The sequence below is a fragment of the Borostomias antarcticus genome, assembly GCF_949987555.1.
Source record: "Borostomias antarcticus genome assembly, chromosome: 1".
Classification (NCBI taxonomy): Eukaryota; Metazoa; Chordata; class Actinopteri; order Stomiiformes; family Stomiidae; genus Borostomias; species Borostomias antarcticus.
The window spans coordinates 31,818,758-31,830,865 of NC_140234.1; the positions used below are offsets into that span (position 1 = coordinate 31,818,758).

Below are 12,108 nucleotides of genomic sequence, written 5' to 3' on the forward strand. Positions count from 1 at the left end.
AGATGTGTAGATCAATCCGCAGAGGGGATTCAGGAATACACATGTATGTGCTGCGACTAAATAGTTCTATACTAAATATTTTTAAAAAGCCTTTCCAGATGAACTAGAATCTTACTTTATGGCGAATTATATGTCAGAACGCCAACTAACACCTTGGTGAGTTTCTTGTCTTTGAAATTGAGAGTTTAACATGTTTTTTGAATGATTTTTCAAGGTGCCCAACCACATCCATTGTATGACCAAGACGGTGGTAGAGCAATTTTCAGACTTTCTCAAAAGTGCTAGTTTTGTCAACCTCTTGATCTGAACCATTGTATGATCATAAGTAACCTTAACACAGGGCTAAACATGCATTTTCCCTTTACTACTCCTTTAAAGAATGCAAGTCATGCCATGTTACCAGTTAAATGTGAGACTATGATGTCATGAGGGATCTAATGTGTTCCGTAAGCGGAGATCGCCTAAAAGGTTTGTGTATCTAAATGTGAGATATAGGACCAGGTGTTTGAAGGCCGAATGGGAGAGTGAGACACCAGAGCTGGTGGTGTTGCTCCACACACCACAGGGAGGCGCTGTTCCCATTCAAGTGTCAGATTTTCATTCGTCCGAGCGTCCATTTTGCTCTCGATGCTCTGCAGTTTTCTGAACAGCAAAATGATAGCCAACTGTATAAGCAGCACCGGAGTTAGGGGAGTACCTCCTGACTGATGTGGGCATAAATGGCAAAATGGCTGCCAAACATGGATGGTGTGAGAGAGGAGTGTGTGAGAACAACAACTTTGGGGGTCTGTGGAATGCAGGGAATGGAGAAAATCAGTTCCCCTCTGAGGCCTGAGCAAGACTCAAGCAGTGACACATTCAAACTTGATACACACACAGCACTTGGAAATCCAGAAGCAATATGCAAATGTCCAAGACTGACATTATGTCCTATTATATGAGTGAGAAGAGGAATTATATTTTGTAAATTAAAAAAAAAACACTTCATCAGCACAAATCAGTCTTGGTAAATAGTTTATATGTGATTTTTTTCCCTTATCTTTGCAAATACTGTATAGAAAACACATAGTAACATTTCCAAACATTTAAAGCGAGTCTGAGCTTTCAGACAGACAGACACAGTACTCTACAGCTTTATAAACATTCTCCACATCCTGGCACCTCAGCCCTATGGCCTGGTATTCACCTCCACACAGGCACACACGCACGCAAACACACACACACACACACACACACACACACACACACACGCAAACAAACGTTCTATGGGACTCTATATTCACAGTAGGCTTTAAAACACTGTATGTCTTATGATGTTCTTGTTGTTTTATTTAAAATAGCTATCAACATTTATGCTGTAATATTTGGAAACTGATACATTTGTATTTACATAAGCTTATTGAATGAGTTTCAAATACAATGTATATATTTATATATACTGTATATATATGCACTGACTAGCGCCTTCTTAAATTCTGCTTCAGTCACAGACTTGGACCGTGACATAATGACCAGTCCCATCCACAGCATCCAGGCCATTCAGGAGAGTCTCGTTAAAAAAGGAGGTGGGGTGGAACTCTTGTGGGGGCGTCCAGTTGCCCCAGAACAACCCCTCGGTCCCTCAGAGAGACAGCACGGGGTAGTGGGGCTGTGTGAGTCTGCCCACAGACTAACTAACCAAACCTGTACGCACAGAATCATTCCCTTAAGGTGTCGCTACAGAAACCTGCCCTTGTCCACATGAATTGCCTTTTTTTTTTTTTTTTTAAGAAAAATGTAGAGAACTTAAAAAGTTTGAAGTACCTAAGAGTGTAAGGAGCTGACAAAATGACATAGTCATCACACATTCAGCAGAGACTGAGAGGCTTCAGGCAATTTTATAGACGGCTGTGTTTGGGGTCCTAGAACCTCTGTCTCTCACATTCAATTCCCTTTCTCATACAAAACATGACCCTTTAGTGGTCTCAGTACTGCCCACCACGGACGCTGCTCGACTGTGACTAGGAGTTTACACTTCTGGTTGGGATTACTAGCGTTAGGCCATTAAAGGTCTTTCTCTCTCTCCCTCTTTCTTAAAGGTTCACACTGCAACACATGTAATGATGTGCACACATGCGCACACACACAAAACTCACACACATGCACACACGCGCACGCACACGCGTGCACACACACATATGGGAGAAGCATGTAAGAACAGCCTGACGTGAGAGAAGTGAGGCACATAATTGACAGGCAAGAGGCAGCTAAAAGACTCACGTTTGGTATATATACTCAAATAGGGGTCAAATGTGACTGACCAGGGTGACGACACACTCATGGCCTGACGAAGCAGTCAGGACCGGGCTCTCCCTCCACCCTGCTGCCTGACGCACATATATTAAAGTTAGACCTTTCTTTTTAAACAAAAAAACAAATATTTAACAGTGCTACAGGCATGACTCCTGACTCCATAGTCCTGATGTGTAAAGTCAGATATGATGAAGTGATTTAGGGTTGTACTGTGAGGGAACAGTACCAGTACCTCAGTAGGAGGCAGGAGGGGATGGAGGGAGGGAGGGGAGGGAGGGAGGTGTAAAAAGGAGTCCCTCAGCCAACTGCAGGGATCGGACAGCAGCATAGACTGGGAGAGTGACCGTCTTCATTGTTATCCAATCCGGTATGGGCAGGTCTGTACGCGTGGACGTTTGAGGGCCATTTCCAAAGAGGCGGTGCTTTTGCTTCCCTGTAACATTTAGGTCTCCTAGTTGTACCTTTTGTCCTCTGATTCCCTTTTTAAAAACTACCTCATGGTCATCCTTTTGTTGGGGTGGGTCAGTTGGTTTTGTTCCATGTTGGTACCAGAGAGAGAGAGAGAGAGAGAGAGAGAGAGAGAGAGAGAGTGAGTAAGACAGAGAAAGAGAGAGAAAAAGAGAGAGAGAGCGCCCTCCGCTCGCCCGTACGCACACCTCCCACGGTGGGGGGGGGGGGCGCTCAGCCGTCGTCGGGGGTGGAGTCGTCGGCGGCGGAGTCGTCGGCGGCGAACTCGTCGGAGGAGCCGCTCTTGTGGATGCGCCCGTCGCTGCGCATGCTGCGGAAGGTCTTGCGGAAGGCCTCCATCATGGAGTGCGCCAGCTTCTTGGCCTCCAGCTTGCTCTCGCACACGGCGGCGTGGCAGTCCATCTGGAAGGTCAGGTCGTCGTTGATCTGCCGGTAGATCCAGGCGAACACGTCGGGGCTGACGTGGTGGTCGGCCGTGCAGTAGGCGATGCGCGCCACCTGGTAGGTGTCCACGGCCAGCGAGGCCTCGCCGCGGGCGTCCAGGTGGTGCAGGCGCACCTGGAAGGGGCGGATCTCAAGGAGGGAGTTGGCGACGGGGGGGGCGGGGCGGTCCCCCTGGGGCGAGAGGGCCCGGCGGTCCCACAGGCCCACCACCGCCGACTCTGTGCAGCCCGACAGGAACTGGGTCCCCGAGATGGTCACCTTGCCCAGGTACGTCACCTGTGGCACACGGAACAGAACACACACACACATGCCGTTACACACAGCAAGTCAGCCGTTACACACAGCAAGTCAGCCTTACACACAGCAAGTCAGCTGTTACATACAGTAAGTCAAGTGTTACATACAGCAAGTCAGCCGTTACATATAGTAAGTCAACTCTTACATACAGTAAGTCAACTCTTACATACAGTAAGTCAACTCTTACATACAGCAAATCAGCTGTTACAGTCATCTGTTATATACAGTAAGTCAGTCAGTCACTGTTACATACAGTACGTCAGTCTCCAGAGAGAACGCACACACACACCGTTACATACAGCAAGTCTACTGTACAGTACAGTACGTCAGTCTCTAGAGGAAACACACAGGTCTGGCAAGAAGGAGCTGTGGTGATGAGAGGTTTCTCTTTTTTCATTTGGTGACTTTGCTGAGGGCTGTGTGTGTGTGTGTGTGTGTGTGTTTTGTGATTTCCTAAGAGGAATTAAGAGAAAAAACACTATGTGGAGACTTTGGCGAAACCCTGTAGAATAGCATAGTAATGACACACTGCATACCAGGAGAAATACCAGGAGAGATACTAGGAGAGACCAGACTATTAACTCTTGAGGCAGGAGAGAGGAGAGAAGAGAAGAGGAGAAAATAGGGGAGGAGGGGAGGGGAGGGGAGAGGAGAGAAGGGGAGAGAAGAGGAGAGGAGGGGAGAGAAGAGGAGAGGAGGGGAGAGAAGAGGAGAGGAGGGGAGAGAAGAGGAGAGAACAGGGGAGGAAGGGAGGGGAGGGGAGAAGAGAGAAGGGGAGGTGAGAGAAGAGGAGAGGAGGGGAGAGAAGAGGAGAGGAGGGGAGAAGAGGAGTGGGAATGAAGGAAGAAAGGGTTGGAAGAAGCAGAGTGGAGGAGGGAAGAGAGGAGTGAGGGACATGGAAAACAGTTGACTTGTAAGACCTCTCCACATGGTGCACTTCATGAGTTTATTTAAAAAATAAAAAACAAGGGGGAGAGGGCCTCAGCTGCGACTGAAGCCCTCTGAGGGACTGGGCAGGACTGGACTGGGGCTGAAGCCCTCTGAGGGACTGGGCAGGACTGGACTGGGGCTGAAGCCCTCTGAGGGACTGGGCAGGACTGGACTGGGGCTGAAGCCCTCTGAGGGACTGGGCAGGACTGGACTGGGGCTGGCCAATACTCTTCTGAATTCACCTGTGTGCGGGGGGGCTGGCAAAATTACAACGCATTTTGGGGCATTATTATTACACGCTTTTAATCGACATTCGATCAATGATCGAACTTTCAAAAGGGCACTTGCCTTGTCCAGAAGCTCTAGCACCTCGTGTCTATCTGTGCATGTCCCTGCCTACATCCCTTTAACACAGTAGCCTATCACGCCTACATCATTTAACAAATTATTACACCTACTGTACATCCCTTTAACACATTATTACATCTACATCCTAGATCCTTCTCTCCAACCTCGAGGAGAAAGGCATCACTGGCTCTGCATGCTCCCTGTTTGTGTCCTACTGTACCTGAAGGGACGCTCCTACCAGGTGACATGAACCGTGTAGTCTGACTCACACTCACAAGGGTCTGTCCTGGGTCCTCTCCTTTTTCCCTCTACACTACATCTCTGGGTTCTGTCATTCGCTCGCATGGCTTCTCCTATCACTGCTGTGCCCATGACACCCAACTGGTCCTGTCATTTCCCCCTTCTGATATACAAGTGGAAACACGCATAGCTGGGTGCTTGGCTGACATCTCGGAGTGGATGATGACACATCACCTCAAGCTCAATCTGGACAAGACTGAGCTGCTGTTCCTCCAAGGAAAGGGCTGCCTGCATCGGGACCTGGCCATCGCATTGAAGACACAGTGGTGACCCCGACTCGGACTGCGAGGAATCTGGGTGTGACCTTGGATGACCAACTGTCATTCTCTGCACATATCACATCCGTCACACGCTCCTGCAGATTCATGCTCTATTACATCTGGAGGACTCGCCCTTTTCTCACTGATGAAATGGCACAGGTGCTCATCCATCTCCTGCCTGGACTACTGCAACTCCCTCCTTGCTGGGGCCCCGGCATCAGCCATTAATCCCCTGGAACTTGTCCAGAAAGCTAATGCTCGCCTGGTGTTTAACCACCCCAAGTTCTCCCACACAACTTCCCTTCTCCGTTCCCTACACTGGCTCCCTGTAGCGGCTCGCATCCAGTTTAAAACTCTGGTACTAGCCTACAGGGCAATGAAAGGAACAGCCCCCTCCTACCTCCAGGCCATGGTCAAACCCTACACCCCCTCCCGACCGCTACGCTCTGCTACCTCGGGGCGACTGGTTGCCCTGCCACTCCGAGGTCCCTGCGGTCGATCGTCACAGTCACGGTTCTTCTCTGTCCTGGCCCCACAGTGGTGGAACGAACTGCCCACTGACTTCAGGACAGCAGAGTCGCTGCCCATCTTTCGTCACAGGCTCAAAACTCATCTCTTAAAGAAGTACTACCACGATTCTCCCTCTTAAGCACCTATTGTATTTTAGATTGCCATCTTGAACTTTGCCTTCAGCACTAGATTATGCTCTTAGTCACTTGTTTTAGAGAGGAGATGCACTTGTAAATTCTGGCAAGTAGCAGTACAATGGCTTTTCCTACGTTAAATGCAATTATTGTAAGTCGCTTTGGATAAAAGCGTCTGCTAAATGACTGTAATGTAATGTAATGGAAGAGGTGAGAGAGAGAGAGAGAGAGAGAGAGAGAGAAGATGCAGTCACTGGAACTGGCTGTACCCTTATGCATGGTTTTCATCAGGAGTGACCGCGATGTGGCACATGAGATTTCCACACCAGATCCATCATCTCTTAACCCCCAGAGCACACCTCCCCCAGAGCATGAGTGTTTAGTACACACCTCCCCCACAGCATGGGTGTTTAGTACACACCTCCCCCACAGCATGGGTGTTTAGTACACACCTCCCCCAGAGCATGGGTGTTTAGTACACACCTCCCCCAGCCAACGGCCTGCAAGGCCACCAGGACATACTGTATACAGTACTAACAATTGCTACTGTCAATTCATATCTTTCTCATTTCAGATGTTCCCGCTTGCTTCCTAGCGGAGTGTGGGAGTGACTGATATCGGGTTTGACTGTACTGCATGTACAGTAGTGTTCAGACAGGACAGATGGCCCATTCTAGGACCTCCGCCATAGGCTGTTGGCTGTACTGGGTGACCAGTGACTAAAACTAGCCCTCTAGGCACACACACAGAACACACACACATACACATGCGTGCGCACACACACACACATATACACACACACCAGCATCTGGGGAGGTGTTTGGGGGGTTACTGGGGGAACAGAGGCTAACTCTCTTCCAGAGTGGCTGCCTGCCTGGCAGGCTGCCTGCCTGCCACTCCACAAAGAGTCCCTCACTCCTCACTCATCGGACCCTGCAATATTTCCGTCCTCAAAGCCCCCCTTTGACAGCAGTTTGCTGTGGACTTTGTAGTATCACACAGACTAAACATGTTTGCTCCAGCAGCCTGAGGGGGCACGGGGGCACAGCACGCAGCCATCACTGACTCACTCACAACATGGGACAGTCCTGCTTCCAACTCCCCTGAGGAGAGCAGTGTGTGCATGTGTGGGAGCTCTATACGAATGTGTGTGTGTATGTTTTCAAAGGCTTAAACCAACAGGTAGTCTTGACTACAGGCAGGCTGCTGTAGTGCTAAAGAGAGGTCATGAGGCCACAGTAAGAATCTGTTCAGTGAAGTACGCAGGCCTGCATACGTCTTTTGATCATTACTTAGATTAACTGATTATTTGGAATTCTAAAACTGTGTGCTTTGGTGATTTCATATACTGTACTGTAACGTTAGGCTCATGTCTTCTCAAGATACAAGATTCCTTTATTTGTCACATGTAATCTACGGTGTACAGTCACAGTGAAATGTTGCTGTCGGCTCCAAGATTATGCTCGATACAGATAAACTGTAATACTTTATAACAAATAACTTCTTTTTTTTTTCTTTTTTTTACAAAATGTTTATTTAATCTTGTGCAAATACAACTTGTACATTATTGATTTGTAAAAAGAAAACAAAGAACAAAACAAAAACTACACAAAACAGTTCGGCAAACAAGTAGAATAAATCATATACCTCCCCATAAAGGGGTCGACCCCCTCTCAAAAATACATAAATACATAAATAAATACATAAAAAAATGAAATTTAAGGTACATGGTAAATGGACTGCACTTGTATAGCTTGTAAAGCACTTGTTTTATCCAAAGCGCTTTACAATGGCCTCTCATTCACCCATTCACACACACACACAACAGATACTCTTCAGTCCGGTCCCTGACCAGGACTTGGACTGAGCACTTGGACTTGGTCCCCGGGCGTCATGAATGATAGTTACCCACTGCTCTTGTCCCAGGACATAGTATGCCACATGCAGTATGGCAAAAATACCAGGATGTCCTACTACATCTGGGCGTATTTTGCAGTATGCATGCCAGTAGGCTTTTCTGGCTATTCTGACTCACAATTCATTGCACAGCGAAAATTATGTCACATGTGCGAGTCGCGACAGCTGCGGACGAATGCCGCTTTATGGACAGCAACGGATGTGGTCAAATTTCTAGGCGCAATGTTATGACAAGATAGTATGTCCCAATTGGATGCATAATGTGTGTTAAGTATGTACTTTCTAGGGGCAGCTGGAGTACGTACCGGTAGTAAAAGGCAGAAGTATGCGATTCAGAACGGAGCCCCAGTCACCTGACTTCTATGACCCTGACCTCTATCAGCCAGTCACCTGACCAGGTCCGTTCACTGGACAGTCATCACAGTCACTTCTCTTTAGGAGGCTGTCTGTGTTGAGTAAGCCACACGAGTGAGTGATGGCATCCATCCTGTTGGGAGTTCCCTGCGATGAGAGATGGAGTGTGTGTGTGTGTGTGTGTGTGTGTGTGTGTGTGTGTGTGTGTGAGTGAGTGAGTGAGTGAGTGAGTGAGTGAGTGAGTGAGTGAGTGAGTGAGTGAGTGAGTGAGTGAGTGAGTGAGAGAGAGAGAGAGAGAGAGAGAGAGAGTGTGTGTGTGTGTGTGAGAGAGAGAGAGAGAGAGAGAGAGAGTGCGTGTGTGTGTGCGTGTGTGTGTGCGCGTGTGTGTGAGCGTGCGAGTGTGAGTTTCCAGTCCAACCTGAGGAGGTGGAGCAGTGTGATGGACTTCAGCTGCTCAGCTCTGGACGGCCGGCCGGTGTGTTCTGGGATGGCTGGAGTGGACAGAGAGCTACAAGAACTGTTCACTCGGTTCTATATCGGCATGCAGGAGGTTCTCACCTCCCCCCTGAGAGAGACTATCGGCCCTGCAACAGCATGAGGTCACTGAGACCAGACCACACACGCACGCACGCACACACACACACATGCACACACACACACACATGCGCGCACACACACACACACACACACCTATGCACAGTATGCCAGTGCAGGGAGGAATCTCACAGACAAACACCAGAAAGCAGAGCAGAAGATGACTCACACAGATGTACAGTGACAGATGACAGTCAGACACATTCATGCACACATACCTTTACAGACGCACACACAGACAGACAGACACACACACACACACACAGACACACGCCATTTCCCAACGCAATGGGACAGATACACAGTCAGCCAAACTTCAATACTTCGCCCCAGCACGTGGGGAGAGCAACAGCGACAGCAAAGTTTTAGAGGAGCGTTCAGACCACTCCAGACCACCTCCTTATTCAGTGTTGCACAATAGCCGCCAGGAGGTGTCGTTGAGCAGCAAACTAAATTTGTCTAGCAATAACTGCCTATATTTTAACGTAAACTCCTCAAAAATAGTTCGGAAACGTTATTTCCATTGATTATTTCTCCCCTTTAATAATACCAATTGGTATTGTATTTATATTGTTGGCCTGATTTAAAAAAGCCTGATTAGTCACCTTTACGACATTCAACTTGTAAGGATCGTGCATTCGTGGAATGAGCAAAACAGCTAAACGTGTGGGTAGCGCCGAATGAATAATTATTTGATTTAAAGGAGTAGTAAAGGGAAAATGCATGTTTAGCCCTGTTTTAAGGTTACTTATGATCATATACAATGGTTCAGATCAAAAAGTTGACAAAACTAGCACTTTTGAGAAAGTCTGATAATTGCTCTACCACCGTTTTGGTCATACAATGGATGTGGGTGGGCACCTCGAAAAATCATTCAAAAAACATGTTAAACTCTCAATTTCAAAGACAAGAAACTCACCGAGGTGTTAGTTGGCGTTCCCACATATAATTTGCCATAAAGTAAGATTCTAGTTCATCTGGAAAGGCTTTTTTAAATATTTAGCATAGAACTATTTAGTCCCAGAACATACACGTGTAAACTTCCGCAAACTAGGTAGTCTAGCAACATAAACAATAACAATAGCTACCGTAAGTAGTTGCGCTTCCTGAATCCCCTCTGTGGATTGATCTACACATCTACAACGGTCGCTTCAATACAAGTCAATGGATTTCTTAAAATGATCAATAAAACCCTACAGGATTCATACTTTGCGGCAAATTTGATGTCAGAACACCAACGGACACAAATTACCCCCTCGGTGAGCTTCTTGTCTTTGAAATCGAGAGTTTAACATGTTTTTGAATGATTTTTCAAGGTGCCCAACCACATCCATTGTATGACCTGAACGGTGGTAGAGCAATTATCAACTTTCTCAAAAGTGCTAGTTTTGTCAATTTCTTGATCTGAACCATTGTATATGATCATAAGTAACCTTAAAACAGGGCTAAACATGATTTTTCCTTTAATAAAAAGCAGAGGCAAAAAGAAAAGTCTTCAGTCTTGATTTAAAAGAACTGAGAGTTGCAGCAGACCTGCAGTTTTCTGGAAGTTTGTTCCAGATATGTGGAGCATAAAAACTGAAGGCTGCTTCTCCATGTTTTGTTTTAACTCTGGGGACAGAAAGCAGGCCTGTGCCAGACGACCTGAGAGGTCTGGATGGTTCACAACGTAGCAGCAGATCAGAAATATATTTTGGCCCTAAACCATTCAGTGCTTTATAAACCAACAGCAGTATTTAAAGTAAATTCTTTGACAGACAGGAAGCCAGTGGAAAGACCTCAGAACTAGAGTGATGTGATCCACTTTCTTAGTCTTAGTGAGGACTCGAGCAGCAGCAATATTACAACCAGCAATATTCCTACTGCTGTGAGGTAACGCCCACTCGCTAGCGTTTGTCATTCAAGCACTTCTGCATTGAATAGACTGAAATCCACTCATGAATATCATGAACTGGTCCGTAGGCCTAATGGTGAATGAGTGTGAATAGGCAATGTCGTCAATAGAGTAATTATCACAAACATAGATTTCCTCCCTGTCTTTCTGTGACATTCGCTACCAGCAAACACTGAAAATACATGTGCTTAATGTATTTATATTAGGCTATTATTAGCCTTTACAACCATACAACTGGACCAGAATGCTGAATGTAATTTTATTCTTTCAGTTTTACAGAATAGTGTCCACACATGCATGCACCATCTAACAAGAAATAGGCATATCCTAATGAAAATACATTAATTAATGATTGGCTCTCTCGGTTACGATTCTAGCTTTGATTGGCTGCCTAGGTTATCAGAAAGAGTTTGATTGATTGATTTAGATAGAAACAGGCTGTCCTCAGCTAGGCTGGATGACTTTCATTGTGAAAAGATAGGGCCTATATTTTTTCTGATAGGATTGATTTTTTACTTTTGAAATATTATATAATTATTTCGATAAGCAAAATATTCTTTGAAACAAATACATTACTTATTTTGGAATGACATTGGTCTCCAACATTGCAGGGTTATTTTGACAGTAGTGAATTAATGATTGGATCTCTAGGTTACGATTAGGGATGGGAATCGATTCCTTGGAAATCCTTAACGATTCCGCTATCTATTCCTGTCGTTGCTGCACATGCGCAATCTCGTCACACGCACGCTGCCTTGTTTTGTTTTATTAGACCGCGGTAGAAGAAGCCAGCAACGTCGTCGTCTAGGCATAAACGTTTGAAAGTATGGTTACATTTCATGCATTTCAGATGACAACCCGGCCCCTTGCAATGCTTGCAAAAACCTATATCATCAAAGGGGGGAAATACTACAAATATGCAACAACATTTGTCCACATGGCATGCGATAACTCTGCAGGAATGTCCTGTTTTTGATGCACTCCGGAGTGACAACAGCAGCGCAGCTAACGTGTAGTCAAAGGTAAACTCCTCTAGAGTCCCTGTCTATTGTGTTAGTGACATTTGTTTCATTGTGTAAACCAGCTTTCACTATATGAATAATCTCCATTTCCATCCATGTAATGTAGATGATGACGTTCAGAGTCAGGCTGGTGGTAGTCGGTCTGAAAAAATACTGATTTGTTTATGTCAGTTTTATTTTTAGTTCAAGGTGAATACACCTAAAAAACAGCACTGTAATTGGCATGTTCAAAGTATTACATATAAAAGAAAAGAATGTTAATAAACCTGTTTGTACTCTTTTTTTGCCCAATGAGAATCAATAAGAGAATCGATAAGGAATCGGATCGATAAGCAGAATCGAAA

The 12,108-nt window shown here is 46.1% G+C and overlaps 1 protein-coding gene across 1 annotated transcript in view; it reads right to left on the bottom strand.

Moving 5' to 3' along the window:
• Positions 1-1,159: 1,159 nt before the first annotated feature.
• pid1 (phosphotyrosine interaction domain containing 1) overlaps positions 1,160-12,108 on the bottom strand; it is a 44,578-nt gene continuing 33,629 nt past the window's right edge. The window contains exon 3 of the mRNA XM_084444668.1: positions 1,160-3,480. Within this exon, the coding sequence (XP_084300794.1) occupies positions 2,974-3,480 (507 nt within the window). The 3' untranslated portion in view covers positions 1,160-2,973. The remainder of the gene's footprint in view (positions 3,481-12,108) is intronic.